Raw genomic sequence first — 19156 nt, 5'->3', positions numbered from 1 at the left:
CTTCATTGGCTTCTAGTCTCCTTTGCATTCACGGTGTTGAAACGTCTACTTGTTCGGATTGGAAAGCACAGAAGCGGCGGAGTCGTATGATGGGAAGATAATATATATGCCCTGCAGAGGATGATGTGTATTATTGACATTTGCCACTCTAGGCCGCTTTGAAAGTTACATCAAACAGCGCAGGGACATCCTCGCAAATATATCAAGAATCGAATTACAAATGCTTTTCCATCCCGAGCTTTTGCAAGGGAGACATAGGGAACGATCGAGTGCACACATATATACAGTGGGTGGGGAAATATCGAAGAGACGCCAGCCACATATTAACACATTACTCCAATCCCCCATCCGCTCCTTCATTATACACAGCAACAAAAGCAGCGGAACAGGGCGTGAGCCAAATTCGTATTAACGCCAAACTTCCCGTTCCACTCCACTCCAACAATATAAAACAAATCAAAAGCCTCGGAATGGGTCGTGACTGAACCCACTGTCGAAATGGCCATATTCTTCCTCGCCGGCGGTCTTGCTTCCAGAATACCAATCGTCGCTCGGTCGTCCCCGGCTTGAATAGTAGCTGTCTCTATTCCGGCTCCTTCGTCGTCTTTCTCGGCTCCCTCTCCGATGTATGCCCACCATATTTACTTGTTCTTGCTCCTTGGGAAACTCGTCAAAACGCGATGCCATGGGGCTAATGAAAGCCTCCATCCTCATCGTGCCTACTGCATCAAAGAAGTTATTGACTGGCCTGTTGGAAGCATCCGATGTTCGGACGGATGAGCGACCGCTAACACTCATGCCTGTGTAGCCTGCTGAGACTGAGGAAGCAGGCTGGGATTGGTAGATGTCGGAGGAACCATTAGTGCCCACACTCATACCAGCAGTGCTGGATGTAGGCGCGTGACTACCTGTGCCGGTTGGACTTGAGAAGCCACGGAATGAAAGAGGAGGTGGAATCCGTGAGCCGGTGTTGCTACGCTTCCTGTTGTGGCTAAGAGGGGGCCCATGAGAACTTACTCGTTCGGAGAAACGAGGTACGAAGGGCGGATCGGCCGCTGAGGGCATTGGATCTGTGCGGCTAGAACGGATTGATTCAACTTCACGGATACTTTGGTCCGTTCCGCCATACTGAGAGGAGTGCACGCTGGTCGGGCCTGAGCGTGCGGTGAAGGTTTTGCCTTTGGCTACGCGAATGGAATCGCGGATGCCATTTCTGCGGAGTCGGCCACCGCCTTGAGCTACTTCAAAATTGGGAATGATGGGTTGCGGTGCTGGAAGTGGTGCTTGAACTATCTCTGGGACGGCTTGTGATGAGTGGGCGAGGAAGGACAGGGCTGTGAGCCAGACATAATGCCGCTCTGGTGAAATAGCAGTGAACTTGAGGGCACGGGCTGGAGTTAAGATCAGGATTGATCGATTGAAGATTGGTCCTGATCCTTTAGGGGGGCTATTGTCATCCTTGACGTCCAATACTGATTGAATGGCCACTACTGAAATTAGTAAAGCCCAAGATCCACAAATACACCAGTGCAACTTACGCTTCCTACCCGTCTTACCCATTAGTGCCGACCCAGATGTTGGCTGCTTGGAGCTCCACATTACAGCTCGTTCGTAAGGAGCAAGCCAGACCCAGCGTTTGTGACGGGCACCGTTCACACCATCGCCCTCGGCGCCACTGGCATCGGCCACACCAAATGACTTGCGTCGTCTCACATATTTGAACATCCACTCGCCAACCATGGTTTGTGCAATAGCATCGACAACGCTCGTAGCTTGGTTGGTGCTTCCAACAGATCCACTGCCAGTGTTTGAAGTGTTGGTCGTATTAGCTGTATAGGCCGTGGTAGCTGTATAGGCCGTGGTGGCGGATGGTTGTTTTCGGTGACTTCGGTACCGACTACTGCCAGTGTCCCTCATGTACCGTGGAGTTGTGATTTCATTGCTAGGCATCGGTGGCAGTGAAGGACTTTCAGGAGCTTCTGTTGACGGCGACATTGGCGGAGGAGATCGACTAACCTGGCGGCGATAACTTCGGCCGCCTCGGGGAAGTGCCGTTGCAGAGCGAACTTTCCGGATGCTGTTTGCTCGGTAGTGACCCCTACCAGACCCTCGTCCCCAGGTTGGGCTTCTATTTCCATCACTTGGAGCACTGGTACTGACAGGCGGGCGTCGAGAGCTAGCCCTAGTAGGAATCGGGAAAGGGGGCTCTTTATAAAGCTCAGGGATGCTGGGGCTTCGAGAACGACCTTGGTGTGCAGCTACACCACTTTGGATGAGAGCAGCACGGCGCATGGTATTTGGCTTGCTATTAGTAACAAGGGTTAGGGGCTTATCGAGCTGACGAAGTGGCTTCATCGAGGTTCGTTGCGTGTCTGATTGAACTTCGGCGGAGCCATAATCGCCATACTCGTCGTATTGACTATTTTGCTTCATTGAGCTCTTTCCTGGGGTGGCTTTAGAAACCTCGGTAAGCGCCAAATTCTCCGGGACTGATGTTGGTCCTGATGCACGGTGCTTGCCGGCTCTGTTCGTGCCTGACTGGGGATTGGGTGCTGATAGAGGAGTTCTGTAATCATTGTCACTCATATCTCCATCAGCAAAGTCGTCGGCATCATCAGAGCTGACGTTCTCGAACCCCGCGAACAAGCTGCTGATACGGTGAGGGCGTCGAATTGATCCCTTGTCTTTGTTCAGGAATCCATCATCGTTATTCCCAGGATAGGCGTCACGGGTCTCGCCACGAGTGGGCTCAGGTGGTGAGGATGGAATCTCTTGGTCCATGCTTGGACGGTTCAGACGTCGAGGACTTCGTGGAGGGATATTTCCCGGAACAGGTGAAAATCGGTTCACATCATAATACCCTGGTTCCGGGGATGGCGGGTTTGAAGATATTGAGGAAGGCTGGAGATGTGGTGGGAGCAAGTTTAATCGTTTATCCACTCTGATCTCCTCTGTTTGAACGGATATCGACCTCGACGGTACGGGTACCTGCATGCTCACTTGGCAGCCTACATCCTTGAAATACTGGGGAAGTCGATTTTCACGCGGCGTTGTGGGAGCGGAAGTTGGAGGATGTAGCTGAATGGAGGGGACTGGGATTGGGATTGGTGGTGGAGGCGCGGCTCGTCTGGGTGATTGCAGCTCGGGAGCATTTGTTTGCGTTGACATTGATATCATTTGGGGTGTAACGACAAGCTCTGTTGGTGGTGGAGGTGGGGGGGCTCTGGTAGGTGATATAGGCGTTCTAGGAGGGCTCAGAGGCTCTTCGCCAGTCTGAGATGCTGCAGAAACCATCCGTCCTCCGCTTGACGCTTCAATCATCAAAGGGCTTGCATGCACACGCTTCCTTCGCTGATTAGCCTCTATTTCCCACTCTCGTGGAATATGTTCTGGCTCCAGTCTCTCCTCTTTGGCAATATCATCAGCGCCATTTATGGCCAAATGCTCGACAGGGGATTGAGGAACAGACGCAGGCAACTCAGGCGATGGAGGAGGCGAATATTGAGACCCGGTATCAATATACTCGACTTTGACCTTCGGTAGTACCGACTCATCGTCTTCCAAAATGCCACCTTCAAGTCTTTCCAATACTGATTGATTTAGTATTAGCCTGCCTCGTGCAACGCTACCTGGTCGCATGAGACTCTCATTGCTCTGGTTACGTCGATGATGCTTGGAGAAGACGCTCTCGCGGCTCTGTGTTCGATTGTGACGGACAGAGAAAGAGCTTTCCCTCCCATCTTGATCTGTCTGGACTTCCTCATCATCGTCGAGGCCCAACTCATCTGCCAAGCTGATCCCGTTCAGTTTTGTTCCACCATTGGGGCCGTTCAGCATTGAAAATCGAATACTATTGGTCATGCTCATGCTCCGCACACTGGCAGTGTCACTCTGGACAGGATCTCGAGACATCTCCTCTGCTTCACTTTCAGGCTGCTGCTGTGCATTTTGGTGGTTTGCTTGATACGCAGCAACTTCGTCGAGTACAGCTCGCAATCGTCCCTCAGCCACATGAACTTTGTGCTCCAGCTTCCTTCTATCGTCTTGCCAATTGTCTTTATCTCTCTCCCACAGCTCATGGACTCGGTCGGACTCGTCGTCCTGGCTTTTGATTTTCTTTTGCGCCGTTTCCAACCTCCGTTTCATGTCATTATTGGATTCCGCAGCGTCATCACGTTCTCTAGCAAGTTCAGAAAGTGCTGAAGACGTTCCTCCTTCCAATAATGCCAATTGACGCTTTAGCGACCGATTTTCCTTCGCGGTAGCTCCAAGGTTGGTTTCCACTTCTTCGTGTTCTCCTAGGGTATTATGCAATGACGACTCCAAGCTTTCAATTGTTTTGATCTTCTCCTCCTGGTCTCTCCGCAGGGCTAGAATCTCGGAAACCAAGTTCGCGTGTAATGTTGGGGTAAACCTTCGAGGGTCGAGTATGGAAATACTATTGCGCTGTAAGTTCCGACTATCTGTCTACAGGGTAAAGGAGAGTACCTTTCGTCTCTTGTGATATCCTTTGATCCTTGGTTTGGAGGCGGTGATGATGATTTCTGGCGAGAAGATCGCCGCGAGCTCCTGGAAGGAGTCCTATACGCCCCTCCCTCATCTTCAGTCTCCCACATCGTCTTTCCGTAAGATGATTCCCTAGGGAAGCGAAAATTCACTAGAATGTCTGCTCAATCTCTCCATCAAAATCCCCGAATGCTCTATCAATTGTTGTTTATCGTGTATTGCTAGTGGTATTGCATCCGTGTACCCTGGATATATCCCGGTCGTGGTCCTGTTTTAGAGAACTGATTAGGTTCTTAGAAGAAAGTGTTCCCGGATACGCTTTGGCATAAGTTAGCTTCAAGCTTCATCTACTCAAGGATACCCAAGAAAGCTCGCCCCAACCGCAATATGCCGGGTCCAACCTGGCGCGGGTGAATCGTGGAGGGTGAAGCAGAAAATAATATAGTACCTCGAATATGGCACGAGATATGCTTTGTTTCAAGATATTTCTACACACCGGCTAGTCCATAGCCCGACAAATGAAGCGCCTTGTTGCATGAATATGCGTCAGAAAGGTGATTGTGGCCGTTGCTCATCATTCATTGCGATCCATGTCCCTTGGTCCTCTTATGAATTGGCGCAATAGAAGAGCTTGTATGATAGATTTCAGCGACACTAAACACGAAGAGTTGGCATAAAGTAGCTGCAATGAAGAAATGCGAGATTTGTTGTCTTAATGCGCTGGTGTCTGACGTATTAGCAACAAGTTGATTTATAGGTAGTACTGGTGTCGCAGAGATGCAATCTTTAACCAGGACGCTCGAGTCTCGACTTACCCAGCTTGTCAAGTTGGCCCGTGGAAAGCAAAAGCTTTAATGATTAAACTCGTAGGGCCCTACAAGTCAATTGAAGCACGGGGAACAGCAGAGGCAAAAGCAAAAGCAGAAGCAGGAGCAGAAGCAGGAGCAGAAGCAGAAACACGTAACAAAGAGAAGGAAACGCGTTCAACGATAATGTACAGGGCAATGCAAATGAGAGAAACAAAGTGAGTGCAGTCTGCATGAAGATCAGAGAAAGAAGCCTACGCCTACTGTAGGAACACACGGACTGTGACAAGGACGGCGCCTTGCTCGAATGAGGTTAAAGGAGCACAGGGGATTTGTGGTATCCGGGGTGCACGACAATTTGACAAGGAGATGAGTGGCACGAATAGGGAAAGCCCCTAAAAAGCGCAGGCGAACGAGCCGCTGGTTCACCACTTTTACGGGGGTCCGAACCTAGTGAAGTCTGGCTTGGGTCGTAATGATGGGCTAGGGAGACTAAGCGACATGCAAGGCACTTCACATTTACGGTAGGGGAGGTGTAGGGTAGGTGTACAGTACTGTATGTAGGGTACGCTTTCGGTACTCGTAAAATACTTTTCCTGATCACATCAAGAGTAAATTGATTAAACGTACGTACCTCCGTATTCGTACGGTACAGCAGTAGCGGAGGTAGGTACTTGTAGCTTTGCTGCTTCGGATGTTGGCGTGCTGGGATGATCCTTTGCCAATTGATCCTTTCTCAATTGAACCTTTCTCAACTGAACCTTTCTCTAGGTCCCCTCCCCAAGGCTTTGGTGGGTGAGGTGAGTTGAAGACTTCAAGACTTGTACTCTATTCCATACCAAGTAAGTTGTCCATGCCGCAAGAGAAGGCTTTGGTTTGCAGCTCTTTCCCCGGATCCCAGGGGCCCATTGAGCTTTGACTTGCGAGAGGATGAGGATGAGAATGATCTTTGGTTGGTGCAATACGTACTCGTACTGCATGCATTTCGTACTCGAGTACTTCGTACTGTTGACGACTCGGAATTCGGCCACTCAGGGCTCTCCTGGATCTCCCCTGGATCTCCCCTGGTTACCGTATCGTATGGCTCTGAACCCCTGACATCCAACGGCCCGCTCAGCAGCCAGTCAACTGGGTGCAGCACAATTTACATCCGTAGAGTTACTTACCTCCGTACTTACGGAATATCATAGGCTGTGGAACTTTTCGGGTCGCAGTAATTGGCTACACCGTCCGCAGAGCTGAGATGCCAAATGGATGCAGGAAACTGGAAAGGGGGATGATCAGCTAGCGTTTCAATCCATCCCATCTACGAAATGCTGGAACTGGACGGGGCTCTTCCCGCAGCCCCGCTGGACTAGACTAATCTCCAAGACTCCAACAAGCCATACGGTCCGTACCCTTACTCCGTAAATTTACCTTTTGCCAACCCAGCAGCTTTGCCCGGCTTTTATCTAGTACAAGTATTTCGTACATTGAATACCGAGAGTACGGACTTTTGTCGCCTCGGGAGATCTTCGATCATGTTCTGGAATTGGGTCGGTATCTGGCACGTTCAAAGTTCACAGAAACTGTAAATACTTCGTATATCGACTAAAAGCCTCAGCCGGATGCTCGTCGGCAAATGAGTGAGGCGGTGTTTCACGGCCGGCTTGGCACCACTGACGGCTGGGCTCCTTTCTTTTAAGTTTTCATCCTTCGTGGGATTCTAATACACTTATGGTAATCGTACGTCGATTTATGGCTATCTAGCAGAAGCTTGGTGATGATTCTTGCTCACTCTGCATTAGGAGTGTTATAAAAGTATTTGCACATATGCTCCTTGCAAGTGCCTCTAGATTGATATGAGCACTGAGCAGGCTTCCCGCTCAGATTAATAACTTGGGGGAGTTCCGGCCCCCCCTCCCCCCAGTCTTCTCCTAAAGCTTTGAGGCTCAAATTCGTAAATCGTGCGCCAGGAGCATAGCAGAGCTACATCTTCAAAAAAAATAAAAAAAATAAAAAAAATATCCCCCATCTAGTATCATTTCTAGAATAAGAAGTACCATTTATTCAATGTTCAAGATGTTCGCCAAGACAAGAGTATAAATGTCCCCAGTTATCCAGATCAAGTTAGTGGTCAAAATGTTTCAGTTGAGAGGTAAACTTGCTTTTTGTTCCTTAACTCTCACCGTGGAGATAATATTTACTCCATAATTATCTGTTCCGTGCTATGCAAAGAGCTCCTATTCGAAAAGTATCATTGTAAGAATAGCCTATTCCCTGTCATGAAAAAGCTAGTCTAATTATATATGCGGGAATCTGTCTCTACGCTAGGCAGGCTAAGCAGTTTCCACTGGCAGACATAGAGAAAAGAAGCGAGCACTTTATATAAGACGATTGCTGTACTGTGATGAAGATGACGACCGCGCCTTGAAATCGCCCGAAGTCAAAGTTTCGGTCTCGCCTTTGGCCATCTTCCTTCAGCTTAGATAAAAACTACGACCGGTAGTATATAACATGCAGGTGCATCATATCCTATAACCTTGTATCTACCTAGGTAGTAAAATAACCTATTCGTCTTAGCCCCTTTCATTGTAAGTTACACCTTCTTTGTAAATGAATTTTGCTTGTTGGATTCCACTGAGCTATTGGCTTCTTGGCAACCGCCTCGTTATTAAAATGTCGTAGCGCTTTCATCCCCCTCAATTAACGGGTTATGTATAGTTCCTGCGGGGAACCGCAAACTGCAAGTTGCCTTCAGCCGGCAGCATGCAAATTAATATCAAGATATAGACCCCGGGCTGCACAGGACTGCAAAATTTCGCCACGTTGCATCACATGCAGCGTGAACCGCCGTGGATCAAGGAGGGCATCGTCAGAATATACGAACATATTCAATACAACCTTAGAGGATGAATTAATAGGCTCTCATTCTATCCCAAATCTTCTGGCCACTTCAATGAAACCATCTTCTTCCTCTGTGACCCACATGTCAACCCACGTCTTTGCATCCTTGTATTCCTCCTGGTCTGATGTCCAGTCTTCTTCCTGTTTCCTCTCGACGTATATTGTTTTGAAGCCCAACCTCCTCGCGGCTTTCAAATCGTCAAGATGGGCTGCAACCATGGCAACGTTAACAGGTTGTACACCCATTGCCTTCGCTGCACCAAGGTAAACGCTGGGATGCGGTTTGTACGCCTTGAAATCTCCCGAAGATTGCAACATCCTGAAGCCCAAGTTGCCATGTTGGTTCAGATCCTTCAACAAAGACTGATTGCCATTTGACAAGGTCGAAGTAATGAATTTGGAGCCTAACTTGTGAAGTCCGGCAGATGAATCTGTCCATGGATCAAGGTAATGCCATATGAGGCTTAATTCCTCGACTTCATCTTCTGTGTACATCCCTTCAAGTTGCCAACTCTTGAGAAGATCTATGAGAGCCAAGTGGTGGTGAGTATCAATGTCCAGCCATTCAGTCTCGCCGGGCACGAAGCCTTTCGTGAATTTCTTGTAACTGTTCCTCCACTTCTCCGCAGTCAGCATTAATTGACAGAGAAGGATTTAATGTCTTCAAACTCCCGAGATATTGAAACTTATAAATTTGTCCCAATAGGGAGATGGATGATAAAAGATAATATTTACCTCTTGCGCAAATTGAGCCCAATCTTTATCTGTCAACGTCGACAAGCGAGTACGGACTTCTGGAGACAAGTTTGCTGACCTTGAAGATGAAGAGATTTTATTTGCAGCGCTATGAACCAAGGTAGAAGTAACAGTTTTTCTCCAATCAACTAATACCAGCAAGTCAATGAATGCTTTGTCAAACTGTGGGACGGCTTGTGGGACGGATAGTTTTTTCATACTCCCATACGACGCATGTACTTTCAGCAGCTTTCCCCAAGATACAACTTCAACCTAGATATTTGGAGTATTGAAAGGAAGGCTTGTAAACTACATACCTACAGTTCCAAAAACATCAAAGGACAACGCCTTGGGAGGGGTCTGAAGGAGATCAGGCATGATGCTGATTATAACTGCTATAGATAACTCTGTCTGGATCAGATGAAAGAAACAAATCAAGCCAAAAGCACAGCTTCAGAGATAATTACACGCCGAATGCACCTAGATATGCACATGCGTGTGTATATATAGTTAATAACATCAAAGTTAACCTGGAAGCTTCCGGTAACCCCCGATCACAACCGTGAGAAAGTGGGATAAATTCAGGACGGGGGAAGGGATCAATCAGCCCAGCCCAGCCCAGCCCAGCCCATCCCCACCCTGCAGCCAAGCATTACCCCATACTCCTCCAGCGCGTCGTCACTTGGACTTTGACAACAGAAAATCTTTCACGCAAAAACACGCCTACAGATTCGACGAACTCACTTCATCACCACACAATTGCTTGCTTCTCCGTTGCTTTTCAACACCAAAGGAAGGCCCACAACATGCAAAAGTAGAGTCCCTTGTTCTTTCCACGCTCCACACCAAAAATACCATGAGCGCGCCCTTCACGCCCTTCACGAGACGCCACGAGGGCGTTTCTTATAGGCCTTTTAGTTTCCTGAATCCTACAATCAGGAAGCTTCCCTTCAATGCTAAGCCGTTGGAAACACACTCTAGTGAGGAGCGTTTAGAAGCCGAGGGCGATGATGCAACGAAACCCCCGAAAAAGGCAAATGCTGAGCTCCGAGCTGAGGATGTACAACGAGAATTCAGAACTCGCGACAACAGAAAAGGTTGTACTCTCCTCAACCGATCACGAAAAGCATTTGTGTTGCTAACCTCTTACTTATCATTCAGGTCGACATGCCATATTCGTCGTTCCCGATATTGCGAACAATCCCAAATACCTTACACCCCCTGCCACGAACAGTCTTAAAGAGGTGTTGAAGGGGATATGGCGAATGTTCAGCGTATACCCGTATTGGGACGTCTCGTATTTGGTGGCTATTATATTCACACTGGGATCTGTGGTCTGGTGTATCAATGCCTTCTTTGTTTGGCTGCCACTTCAATCCCCCTCCACCGAGTTTAAGGGTGAGATCACTGATGCCGGTGGCATAACTGCCTTCATTGGCGCTACGATATTCGAAATCGGGTCCATATTGTTGATGATCGAGGCTGTCAATGAGAACCGCTCGGATTGCTTTGGTTGGGCGTTAGAAGAAGTATTGGAGGAGAATGGCCTGCTTAGGTTGCGTCCAGATGGTTGTACTCATCATCACGGAAACAAGAAAAACCTCGTGGGAAAGGGCAAGGCATTAAAAGGTTGATTGCCCCACTCGGTGTCACAAATTCTTGCTAATGTAGATATTTCAGGTAAACCACCTATTGACACGACTATGGCTCCAAAAGACCAACCAAGTTCATCGTCTGCTAGTACGTGGATATGGTTTCCTACCTCCCATGAATTGCGGACGCATTACCTCAAAGAGATCGGCTTTCTTGCCTGTCTCTCACAAATGATAGGTTAGTCACTCCCACCCATGTCAATTATTAGTCTCTTACACTTGTACAGGTGCAACCGTCTTCTGGATTTCGGGCTTCACTGCTTTGCCTCCAATATTTGATAGACTGACCTCAACCGCGGCCCAGAATGGAGCATACTGGGCACCTCAAGTTATTGGGGGTAGCGGGTTTATCATTTCAGGCACACTCTTCATGCTAGAGACACAACAAAAATGGTATTTACCTGCACCCAGAGTTCTGGGCTGGCATATCGGTGTTTGGAATTTGATAGGAGTTAGTCATCAGTCTCTAATATCTACCTGTGCTGACTGTTTGCGTCAAAAGGGAATCGGCTTCACACTCTGCGGTGCTCTAGGCTTCGCAAGTGCGAATAGTGGGTGCGTATACCAAGGAAGTTTGGCAACTTTTTGGGGATCCTGGTGCTTTTTAATTGGCAGTGCTATTCAGGTAAGTCATTCATCAAAACTATGTCCACCCCCTATGTCGACACATTTGAGAATGCAGATTTGCTCTCTTGAGACATTTCTCATTGCTTTTCAATCAATGCTGCGCTTCTGAAATTCTCCTCCAGGAAAAAAAGGCTGATTAAATGTTTGTCGCAGTGGTATGAGAGCTTAGATAAGCATCCGGTTGATGTAACACAAGGGGAAGACAAAGTTGCTTAGCGCTGCATTGATATCGGATGGGTATATGCCGTTAAGCAAGTGGGCAGTGCCAATATCAGTTTGCATACAATGTACACTCTCATAAGTTTCTCGAATATGAAAAGGTGAAATGGATGACCGCTTGGGTTGATACGTCACAGGATTTAATTTTGTTTCAGACCACATCACTGTTCTAGGCCACCGAAGGATGCCAGAATCGGCAGGTCGCCTCGATCTGGCGAATGACCACCAATACGGCCAATACCTCGAATTCCCCAGGTTTCAGCTCGTGCGGATTCCCGTATTTCGTTACCCATCTCAGATTTGTCTCATCTCATCTTGGGTCAGCCGCCGCATGTCAACTGCTGTCCACTGGCTTGGGCACGCTGGCCTGGGCAAATTTACCCCTCGTTCTGCAGCTGCCCTATCTCGCTTCTTACCGGCGGTACACCACATCCTCAGCCAAGCTGGATCGGATAGCGAGCCGGCCCGAGCCCCGAACCTATCCCAGTCTTGGGCTGCTAGATGAGACCTCAATCCTTTCTCTCCAAGTCTGGTAACTGTAGGACAGCACCGGCAAGACAGGCAACACAGGTAGGGCATCTGTCAAGCAGGAGCAAGAGATCCGGTCACATCTCGATTCAGGAGCCTTCTGCTTATGCATGCGTTCCCGATTCGCATTGCCGGTTTCAAACCGTATTTTACACTGTCGGTCGGGATCTAACATATCCATAGCCATTGGCACGTGACTCGCTGCTCTCCCTGTTTTGGGGAAGAGGAATGCTCGCCGCTTTGAAATGGCGGCATGGAGCGAAGAGACACATCTGCACCATGCAGGGTGTTCTTCGTGCATACGGTAGCACCACTTGCGACGCGAGGCTACTGGCATTTCTCTCTCGAAGAGGGATGACTGAGCACTTGTGGCGCGGCTTTGCTACTACCTCGCGTGATTCGGGTGCTCTGAGGACATGGCTAGAAGGGCCTCAACCTTCAGGATTACCCAAGCAATGGTATTGAAGAGAGCATGGTCAAGAGGAGACGTCGGAGATTTCTAGGGGATTTAGGAGGCCTGTTCTTTACTTTTCTCCCTCCGAAATATAATGAGCTCGCAGGTGGGGCGGGGTATTTCGGACCCACCGAACCCTTTTAACCCTTACAAGCCTTTGTGAGAGATCGGAAAATGACAAGATCGACGAGAAGATGCATAGCAACAGTTCGTTCGTGAGGAATTATCAGGATATCGAAGCCTCTTTTTTGCATTGTAAAGCTACCAAAAGCAGATTTTGTTTGGTACAGCCTCATGACTTGCATGCTTCACTAGTTTAGCCTCCCCAACCACAATGGCTCGATAGTCGCTGGCTCCTCCTCCTTCAACCCTGGTGACCCAAACCCAAGCATGAAGTTTTCCGAAGATTATGTTGGTATAATTTTCATTTCTCGCTATGGAGTAGTTTCATAGGTACATAAATTACTATCTTCATAGCTCTCATTATACAGATATACCGTAGTCTTATCTACCCCTCATGCTCCACGCCCCTCTTCAACTCCAAAAAATCAGGGTGCTCCTGCCTTTCCCAGCTCGGATCATCTACTGCCTCGGGCACGGTCTGTTGATGCGCGCAAAGAAAAGGTGCAGTGCAGTGCAGTGCAGCGCCGCGCCTTAGTACCTCCGTAGTAAAAGTTAGGCAGACGCATTTCGATGATTCGGTACGATATATTTCATGGGATGTTACGTTGTGGTTCGTCTGTCTGTGCACAGGGAAGCCCGTCTGCCAGTAGAGTATAGTGCCATGCTATGCTTCTTTTCGTCACAGTACGAACATCCCATCACATCACATCACACCCCTCTCAATTTAACTTTTTTTTTATGTGGCCTTGGCCGTTCATCAACATCCCGAGCTTTCGGTGCCCAACGCATGAGCCATTTGTCTTTCATTTCCTTATTTTTGCAAGCTTAAGATAGAGTTTACTACTACCGGGACTACCTACTTACTGACTAGCTGTCTAATGTATCCGATTTCCAACTGCACTAGGCTGACCTTTCTGATTTATGATCAAGACTTGACTTGGACTTGGTACGGAGTATCAAAATAATATAGCGCACATCTTACACTTCTGGAAGGAAGTATTTGCCCTCCCCTCCTACATGGCCGGTAATAATAAAGCGTGGGATACACGTGCTGAGGACAGTAACAGTGGAGCCCGTCCTTCTCGGCGGGAAACAGAACCTGGTTCTTTTCTACGGTGCAGTACAGTGCGGAGTAAGGTATGTGGAGGATCTTTCAACAAGACCGTGGGAACGCGGAGAATTGGAGCAAGATATCTCCGCTTGGGCTCCGATGGATCATCCAACATAGCGCTACTTTTCGGTTTTTAAAATCTGGAATTTCCCACCGAGTCTAGATATCTATCTGAGGTAGTTTGCACATGACATGGTAACGACGCAGCAGGGGTAGAGGTACTGTAGTACGATACGGTACATGAACTTACTGTACTGTATGCTTAAAATACAAAGGGTTTCCTTCAAGGAAGATAACCCAGGCAGGCTATCTGTGGGGTGCCTTCTAGACGCTTGCCCTATTCTCTTGCTTGCATCTTCCCGCCGGGTGGTTTGATGGCTTTGGGGAAGGTGCCGCCGTTTCAGGAGGGCTACGGGGGGCTGCGTGGGGGTTCTATTGCATCGTGGGGTGCGTTGGGACATGTATATGCGATAGACAATCTTTTAGAGCAAGCTATCACATCACAGTTGATCATCACTCTCACGCTCGCAACAGGTGGGATCTCGGGTCCAAGAATTCGGTCTCGCTGTTTGCTGTGCTGGCTCTGCCTTGCTGAAGCCTCTTTTCCGCTCTCTACCCAGTTCATGCCATGCTGCCTCCTATTGCCGTTTCATTGGGCTCCCAATATGGATTTAGATGAGTAGTGAAAATTTAAAGACATGAAAGCTCGCAGCAAGCAAGATACGTTTCCAAAAATGCGCCAGTGAACACCAACCCCTGTGTTGAACCGACGGGAGTAGATTCCTTCTTTGGAGGGTTCCAACTCGAGACCCGTCGATTTTTCATGATACGCCATACGCCTCCTGTTTTGGTACTCCGTTCGCCAATCCAGGTTGAAATTCGTGCAACGCTGTAGAAGATGGAAGGGGCGTCGTCAAGGGTATGGTGGGGAGGGCCACAAATTCGTGGGGGGAAAGCTACCATGGCTTCTTGGAAAAGTGTTCATTATTTTCGGGCATGCTCCCAGAGCACTCCCCATGGTCGCCTCAAAGCATAGCCTTCTCATAATATGACACACTTCTTCTTATCTCCTTTCGCACGATCATTGCGGTAAGTCCTTGTGCTGTCTCTTTGAAGCCCATCGCCTGAGCCGTTCCGTGTACCTCTTCCGGTCCCTTGCATTGATCTTGGGCTGTTCTGCATGCGTTGCCGGCGCAATTGCCTCACAACGTCATAGAAAGCCTTCTCGACATTGATGTAGTTCTTGGCGGATGCTTCAACAAATTCGCATCCCAATTCTCGTGCTAGAGCATGCCCTTCTTGTGTAGAAACTTCCCGCTCTGTCACTCTATCGCTCTTGTTTCCAACCAACATTATTGGAACTGGCGCTGAAGGCATGTTTGATGATATTGGAGATCCTATAAACGAAGGTGATGAGGCCGAGGATTCCTTGACTCGCTGGATCTGGTTATGGAATCTCGTAATGCGGGTGAAAGATGATCGTGAGGAAATGCTGTAGACCAGTACAAAGCCTTCTCCGTCACGGATCCATTGGTCTCGTAAAGCTGTGTATTCCTCCTGACCGGCTGTATCGAGGACTTCTAGCATGCATGATTGTCCATCTATCACTACTTGCTTTCTATAAGAATCTTCGATTGTGGGATCATACTGCACACAGTAAAGTAAGCAGGAGTCTTCGGTGTCACAGGTGCGAAGGGAGAATTGAGGGGCCCGGGAAAGGGAAAATGTTTGCTCACAGTTTCAACGAAATGTTGCAAAGTAAGTTGTATAGTCAAGGCTGTCTTCCCAACACCTCCATCTCCTAGCACCACCAGCTTGTAGAGCACCATCTTGCCCGCCATGATGTGGGATGTTGTCAATTCGAGGGGGGGCGGAATAAAGCTGGCAAGAGAACTTGGGACGAGATGGCAGAGAGTAGGTAGGGAGGAATAAAATCGAGAGATGTCTCCTCGAGATCTTTGAACAAAGGTCTAGATATACTCGCAGTGAAGATTTGTTTGTACTGGGTCCTGCTTTGCTCCGGACAGGGAGGTCGAAGGAGCTCGGACGTCCGCTTGAAGAGGGTTTGGTGTGGTCAGGTCAGGTCTGGTTGGGTCAAGCGTCGATACCGGTAGTGGCCGATAGCAATAAATAATGCCTGCCTTCCGCCGCCTACACAGACAAGAGGAGACGAGACAGAGCAATAGAGAGAGAGAGCTTCAACAACGGAGGAGCAGACCAGAGCGGGGTGCGTGAACTAGCTTAAGCTTACTTGATCAACAACAGTCATCTACTGTATCTGCAGGCGTTATGCGCAACTCTGCCGGCGAATTAGGTATTGGTTTGGTTGGTCCGGGCTATGTTTCGCTGTTCTGTTCGAGGGTGCGGGTGCGGGTGCGGGTGGTGGTCGAGTCTGTTGGCAGCGATTAATTATCGTGAAGTATAGGATGCGACAGTTTGGTGATAATGGTAACAAGATAATAGCAGTAATAATAACAATAATGATAGTAGTGATTGGGGTGTTTGAGCTTTTAGGGAAGAGCTTGTTCGTCGGTGGGGTTGACAGACAGAAGATGGCCTGGTACTGTAGTCTGTAGCTAAGCTAATAAGCCTTTAGCCTTGGGCTGGGGCTAGGACTTGAGCTAGGAATTGGAAGAGATCCGCTGCCGAAGCGCTGGGAGGCGAGGCGAGGGGTCAGAGTTCAGTACGGTAGTACTCAGTAATTGGAGCTGGCGATAGAGATGAGAATGCGAATGCGGCAAAGATGATTCTGATAATGGCGACGGGGACTAGGAGAAGAAAAGTAAAGTGCTTTCCTAGATATTCCCATGCAGCAAGAAGCTACGCACGCAAAATCCTAAACTGTTTGCGCGTCTCCTAAAGTGCTGGAAGAAGGGAAGGGAAGGGAAGGGCTACGAGTAGAGGGCATTAAAGCAGCGTCTGGAATAGGAGTAGGAGCAGGGCAGGGCAGGGTCAGGCCCAACCGGGGAAGGAGGAGGAGAGGAGAAGAGGAGAGTAGAGGAAGAGGGACTTCGGCCTGAGGATAAGTAGTAAGTAAAGCCTCCCACCAGTCCTGAACCTAGGTACCCAAGCCAAGGCTGTTCGTGGTACTTACTTGCTCTGGCTGTACTCGGAGTAGCTCCAGCGATAGCACGAAGACTACTCAAGTCAAGTACCGCAATGCAGTGAGAGTGGGGGATCGCGTCGCGTCGGGTTCTTTGTCTTTCTGTGGCTGGCCTTCTCACTAATAAATACACTTACTAACCATCTTTTTTACTTACTCGCAGGCCACCAGGCTGATCCTATCCTATCCCACTGAACAACGTAGAGAGACACGTCTAAGCTTTCATCACATGTGATGGGGCAATAAGTAGGGTACGAGTACGGAGTATAAAGTGCTAGGTACTGTACTGGAGGTGCGGTTCGGTATATCAATGCATTAATAAGAGAATGCTTGGGAAGGGTGAGGGTGAGAGTAAAGACACCATTAGCTACCTAGGTATTATTATATTGTGCCCCAATCCGGGTCGGATGACGGACTGAATGATCTTACTCACGAATTACATCTTCCTATCCTCGTGTCTAGATAATATCGATAGAATAGTCTACTCTTTCCCGCCACGAAGACCTCCTGTCCTATTCTTTCGGGGCAGTAGAGTAATGGGCAACCCTTTGTACAAATGACATGCAATTGCCCTGCAACGACTTCATTTTGAAATGCGTATGGCTACTGGTTGAGAAGTAACAAGTCAAGTCATATATAAGTCACTTGTAGCCTTGCCAGATGGCTGCCAAACAGCATTGAAATATCATCTTCTATTTGTACGAAATAAAGCCACGCTTTCAATAAAACCCCCATCCTGATATCATATCTCCTAAAAAAGGGCCCCACCGAATCCTCAATGCGCCGTCCTAAATCCCAACCAAGAATCTTAATATAGACATACGAAGCTCAATGAAGTCGTCCTTGGAAACTGGAATCCGACTACAGTCGAATCAGAACAAATGAATCCACATCATGTGAGGCAGCCAATCTAACTGTTCACTCTCTCATTTCGTTTTCATCCCCAAACGGAGACCCCTTCCTCTCCACGCCGTTGGCCTTCGCCTTCTTCGTTGCCTCTTCGATCACAGCACTAAGGGAACTATTGCTTTTCTGCCGAGAAACCGGCGGGTCTTTGAAAGGCCCTTGCTCCATCGTGGGAGTATCGTCAATGATAGTGATGGCATGTGATTCTCGAGGAAGAAGACTTTCATGCATAGAAACGTCGTCTCCAGGTGCTGAGTTTTGTGGTGTCTTCTTTGGGCCGCTTTCTACTCGCACAACCTGTGGTCTGACTTGCGTTGCGGCGCTGGCATTATTCAGGAAGGTTGATCCAACACTGAACGCAGGACTCGGGGGTCCGCCAATTCCGTATTTATCATAGTCGACACTGGGAACTGGCGGTGTGAGTTCTCCAGGTGTGCCACCTCCAGTGGTTTTCACACTGACGACTGCGGCCTTGCCCCTGATCACTGTCTGAGCTGGCACCGGAGAAACGACAGCATTCTTTCCATAGATAGTGGACGCAACACTATTCCTTGCGTAAGAAGTCCGATCACTGATACCGGAATAGGTAGAGTCCCGCAGGTCACCAGGCATAAAAAAATGCTCTTGTTCGTATCGTGGTGTAGTGGAAGCTGACGATAACGCAATTGGAATCGGAGGAACGGGAGGTACTAAGAGGCCAGGCGTTGACGGTGCAGATCGGTTCGTAACTCCTGGAATATATGCGATTTGAATGATATTAGAAGCCCTGGTCAGGACGGTGGAAGCAATGGAAGCCACTGTGTGAGTTGAAGCCCTTGCATCCCGTCGCATTGTGAACTCCTTCTCTGCTGCTGTTTGCTCCTCTTGCTCCTCAATCCAGTCCTCTTGTTCATATTGTTGTCTCTTTGTCTTGATACAGAATCTCCAGACCAGGTATGTCACAGCTGCTATAGCCAATATTCCTCCGATCACACCGCCGGCGATTGCTCCTACGTTTGGGCCAGAACTTGACGACTTGGAGGAGCTGCTTGTAGTTGTGGCAGCGGCGGCAGCGGCTACACACTGAGTTTTCTGGCATTCGTCGCACGTGGGCGGAAGGAGTGCACATTGGAAGCCACTGTCACAGGAAGGGCATGAGGGCGACTCCGGGCCACAAACCACGCATCGTCGGAAAAGGCTATTGTAAGAGGCTACAGGAAGGTCAGTATCGACAGTATTGGGGGCCAAGTGGGGGGGGGGGAGCTGACCTGATGAAAAGGCCATGATGATGAGTAAAATAGAAGAAACAAATGAGCTATGTTATCATAAAGTATGTGGTGGATGATCAGGGCCGAATGGGTCGAGGCACCTTATAGGGTGCTCGTTGTAATTGATTTGGCCTTCAAAGAGTCGTAAATTTATCGTAGACAAAGAGAAAGTGCTCAAAAGACGTGCGCGAAAGGGTGAAATGTGGGATGATAAAGCAGCAGTATCACAGATACGGTTTGCCTCTGGTGGCTC

General features: G+C 48.7%; 6 protein-coding genes across 6 annotated transcripts; 2 read left to right on the top strand and 4 right to left on the bottom strand.

Moving 5' to 3' along the window:
• Positions 1-456: 456 nt before the first annotated feature.
• On the bottom strand, positions 457-4616 carry apsA_0 (Anucleate primary sterigmata protein A; the record flags this gene model as incomplete). The annotated part of the gene is made up of 3 exons (XM_031145970.1): positions 457-1490; positions 1539-4459; positions 4489-4616. 3 exons carry the CDS (start codon positions 4614-4616, stop codon positions 457-459), a joined length of 4083 nt encoding a protein of 1360 aa, XP_031008386.1.
• Positions 4617-8219: 3603 nt separating this feature from the next.
• hdl_0 ((S)-2-haloacid dehalogenase 4A) lies at positions 8220-9311 on the bottom strand (the record flags this gene model as incomplete). The annotated part of the gene is made up of 3 exons (XM_031145969.1): positions 8220-8816; positions 8934-9206; positions 9255-9311. The coding sequence occupies 3 exons, from the start codon at positions 9309-9311 to the stop codon at positions 8220-8222; spliced, it is 927 nt and encodes a 308-aa protein (XP_031008383.1).
• Positions 9312-9789: 478 nt separating this feature from the next.
• Positions 9790-10567, top strand: LHYA1_G000980 (uncharacterized protein; the record flags this gene model as incomplete). The annotated part of the gene is made up of 2 exons (XM_031145968.1): positions 9790-10033; positions 10095-10567. The coding sequence occupies 2 exons, from the start codon at positions 9790-9792 to the stop codon at positions 10565-10567; spliced, it is 717 nt and encodes a 238-aa protein (XP_031008384.1).
• A 69-nt stretch (positions 10568-10636) lies between these two features.
• LHYA1_G000979 (uncharacterized protein) lies at positions 10637-11936 on the top strand (the record flags this gene model as incomplete). The annotated part of the gene is made up of 4 exons (XM_031145967.1): positions 10637-10763; positions 10813-11210; positions 11429-11486; positions 11587-11936. The coding sequence occupies 4 exons, from the start codon at positions 10637-10639 to the stop codon at positions 11934-11936; spliced, it is 933 nt and encodes a 310-aa protein (XP_031008430.1).
• Positions 11937-14688: 2752 nt separating this feature from the next.
• On the bottom strand, positions 14689-15488 carry ras-2 (the record flags this gene model as incomplete). Its single annotated transcript, XM_031145966.1, has 2 exons — positions 14689-15294; positions 15384-15488. The coding sequence occupies 2 exons, from the start codon at positions 15486-15488 to the stop codon at positions 14689-14691; spliced, it is 711 nt and encodes a 236-aa protein (XP_031008429.1).
• Positions 15489-17668: 2180 nt separating this feature from the next.
• On the bottom strand, positions 17669-18919 carry OPY2 (the record flags this gene model as incomplete). The annotated part of the gene is made up of 2 exons (XM_031145965.1): positions 17669-18846; positions 18904-18919. 2 exons carry the CDS (start codon positions 18917-18919, stop codon positions 17669-17671), a joined length of 1194 nt encoding a protein of 397 aa, XP_031008350.1.
• Between the last annotated feature and the right edge of the window lie 237 nt (positions 18920-19156).

This window comes from Lachnellula hyalina, assembly GCF_007821495.1.
Source record: "Lachnellula hyalina strain CBS 185.66 chromosome Unknown contig00016, whole genome shotgun sequence".
Lineage (NCBI taxonomy): Eukaryota > Fungi > Ascomycota > Leotiomycetes > Helotiales > Lachnaceae > Lachnellula > Lachnellula hyalina.
This window is presented reverse-complemented; position numbering and strand designations above follow the sequence as displayed.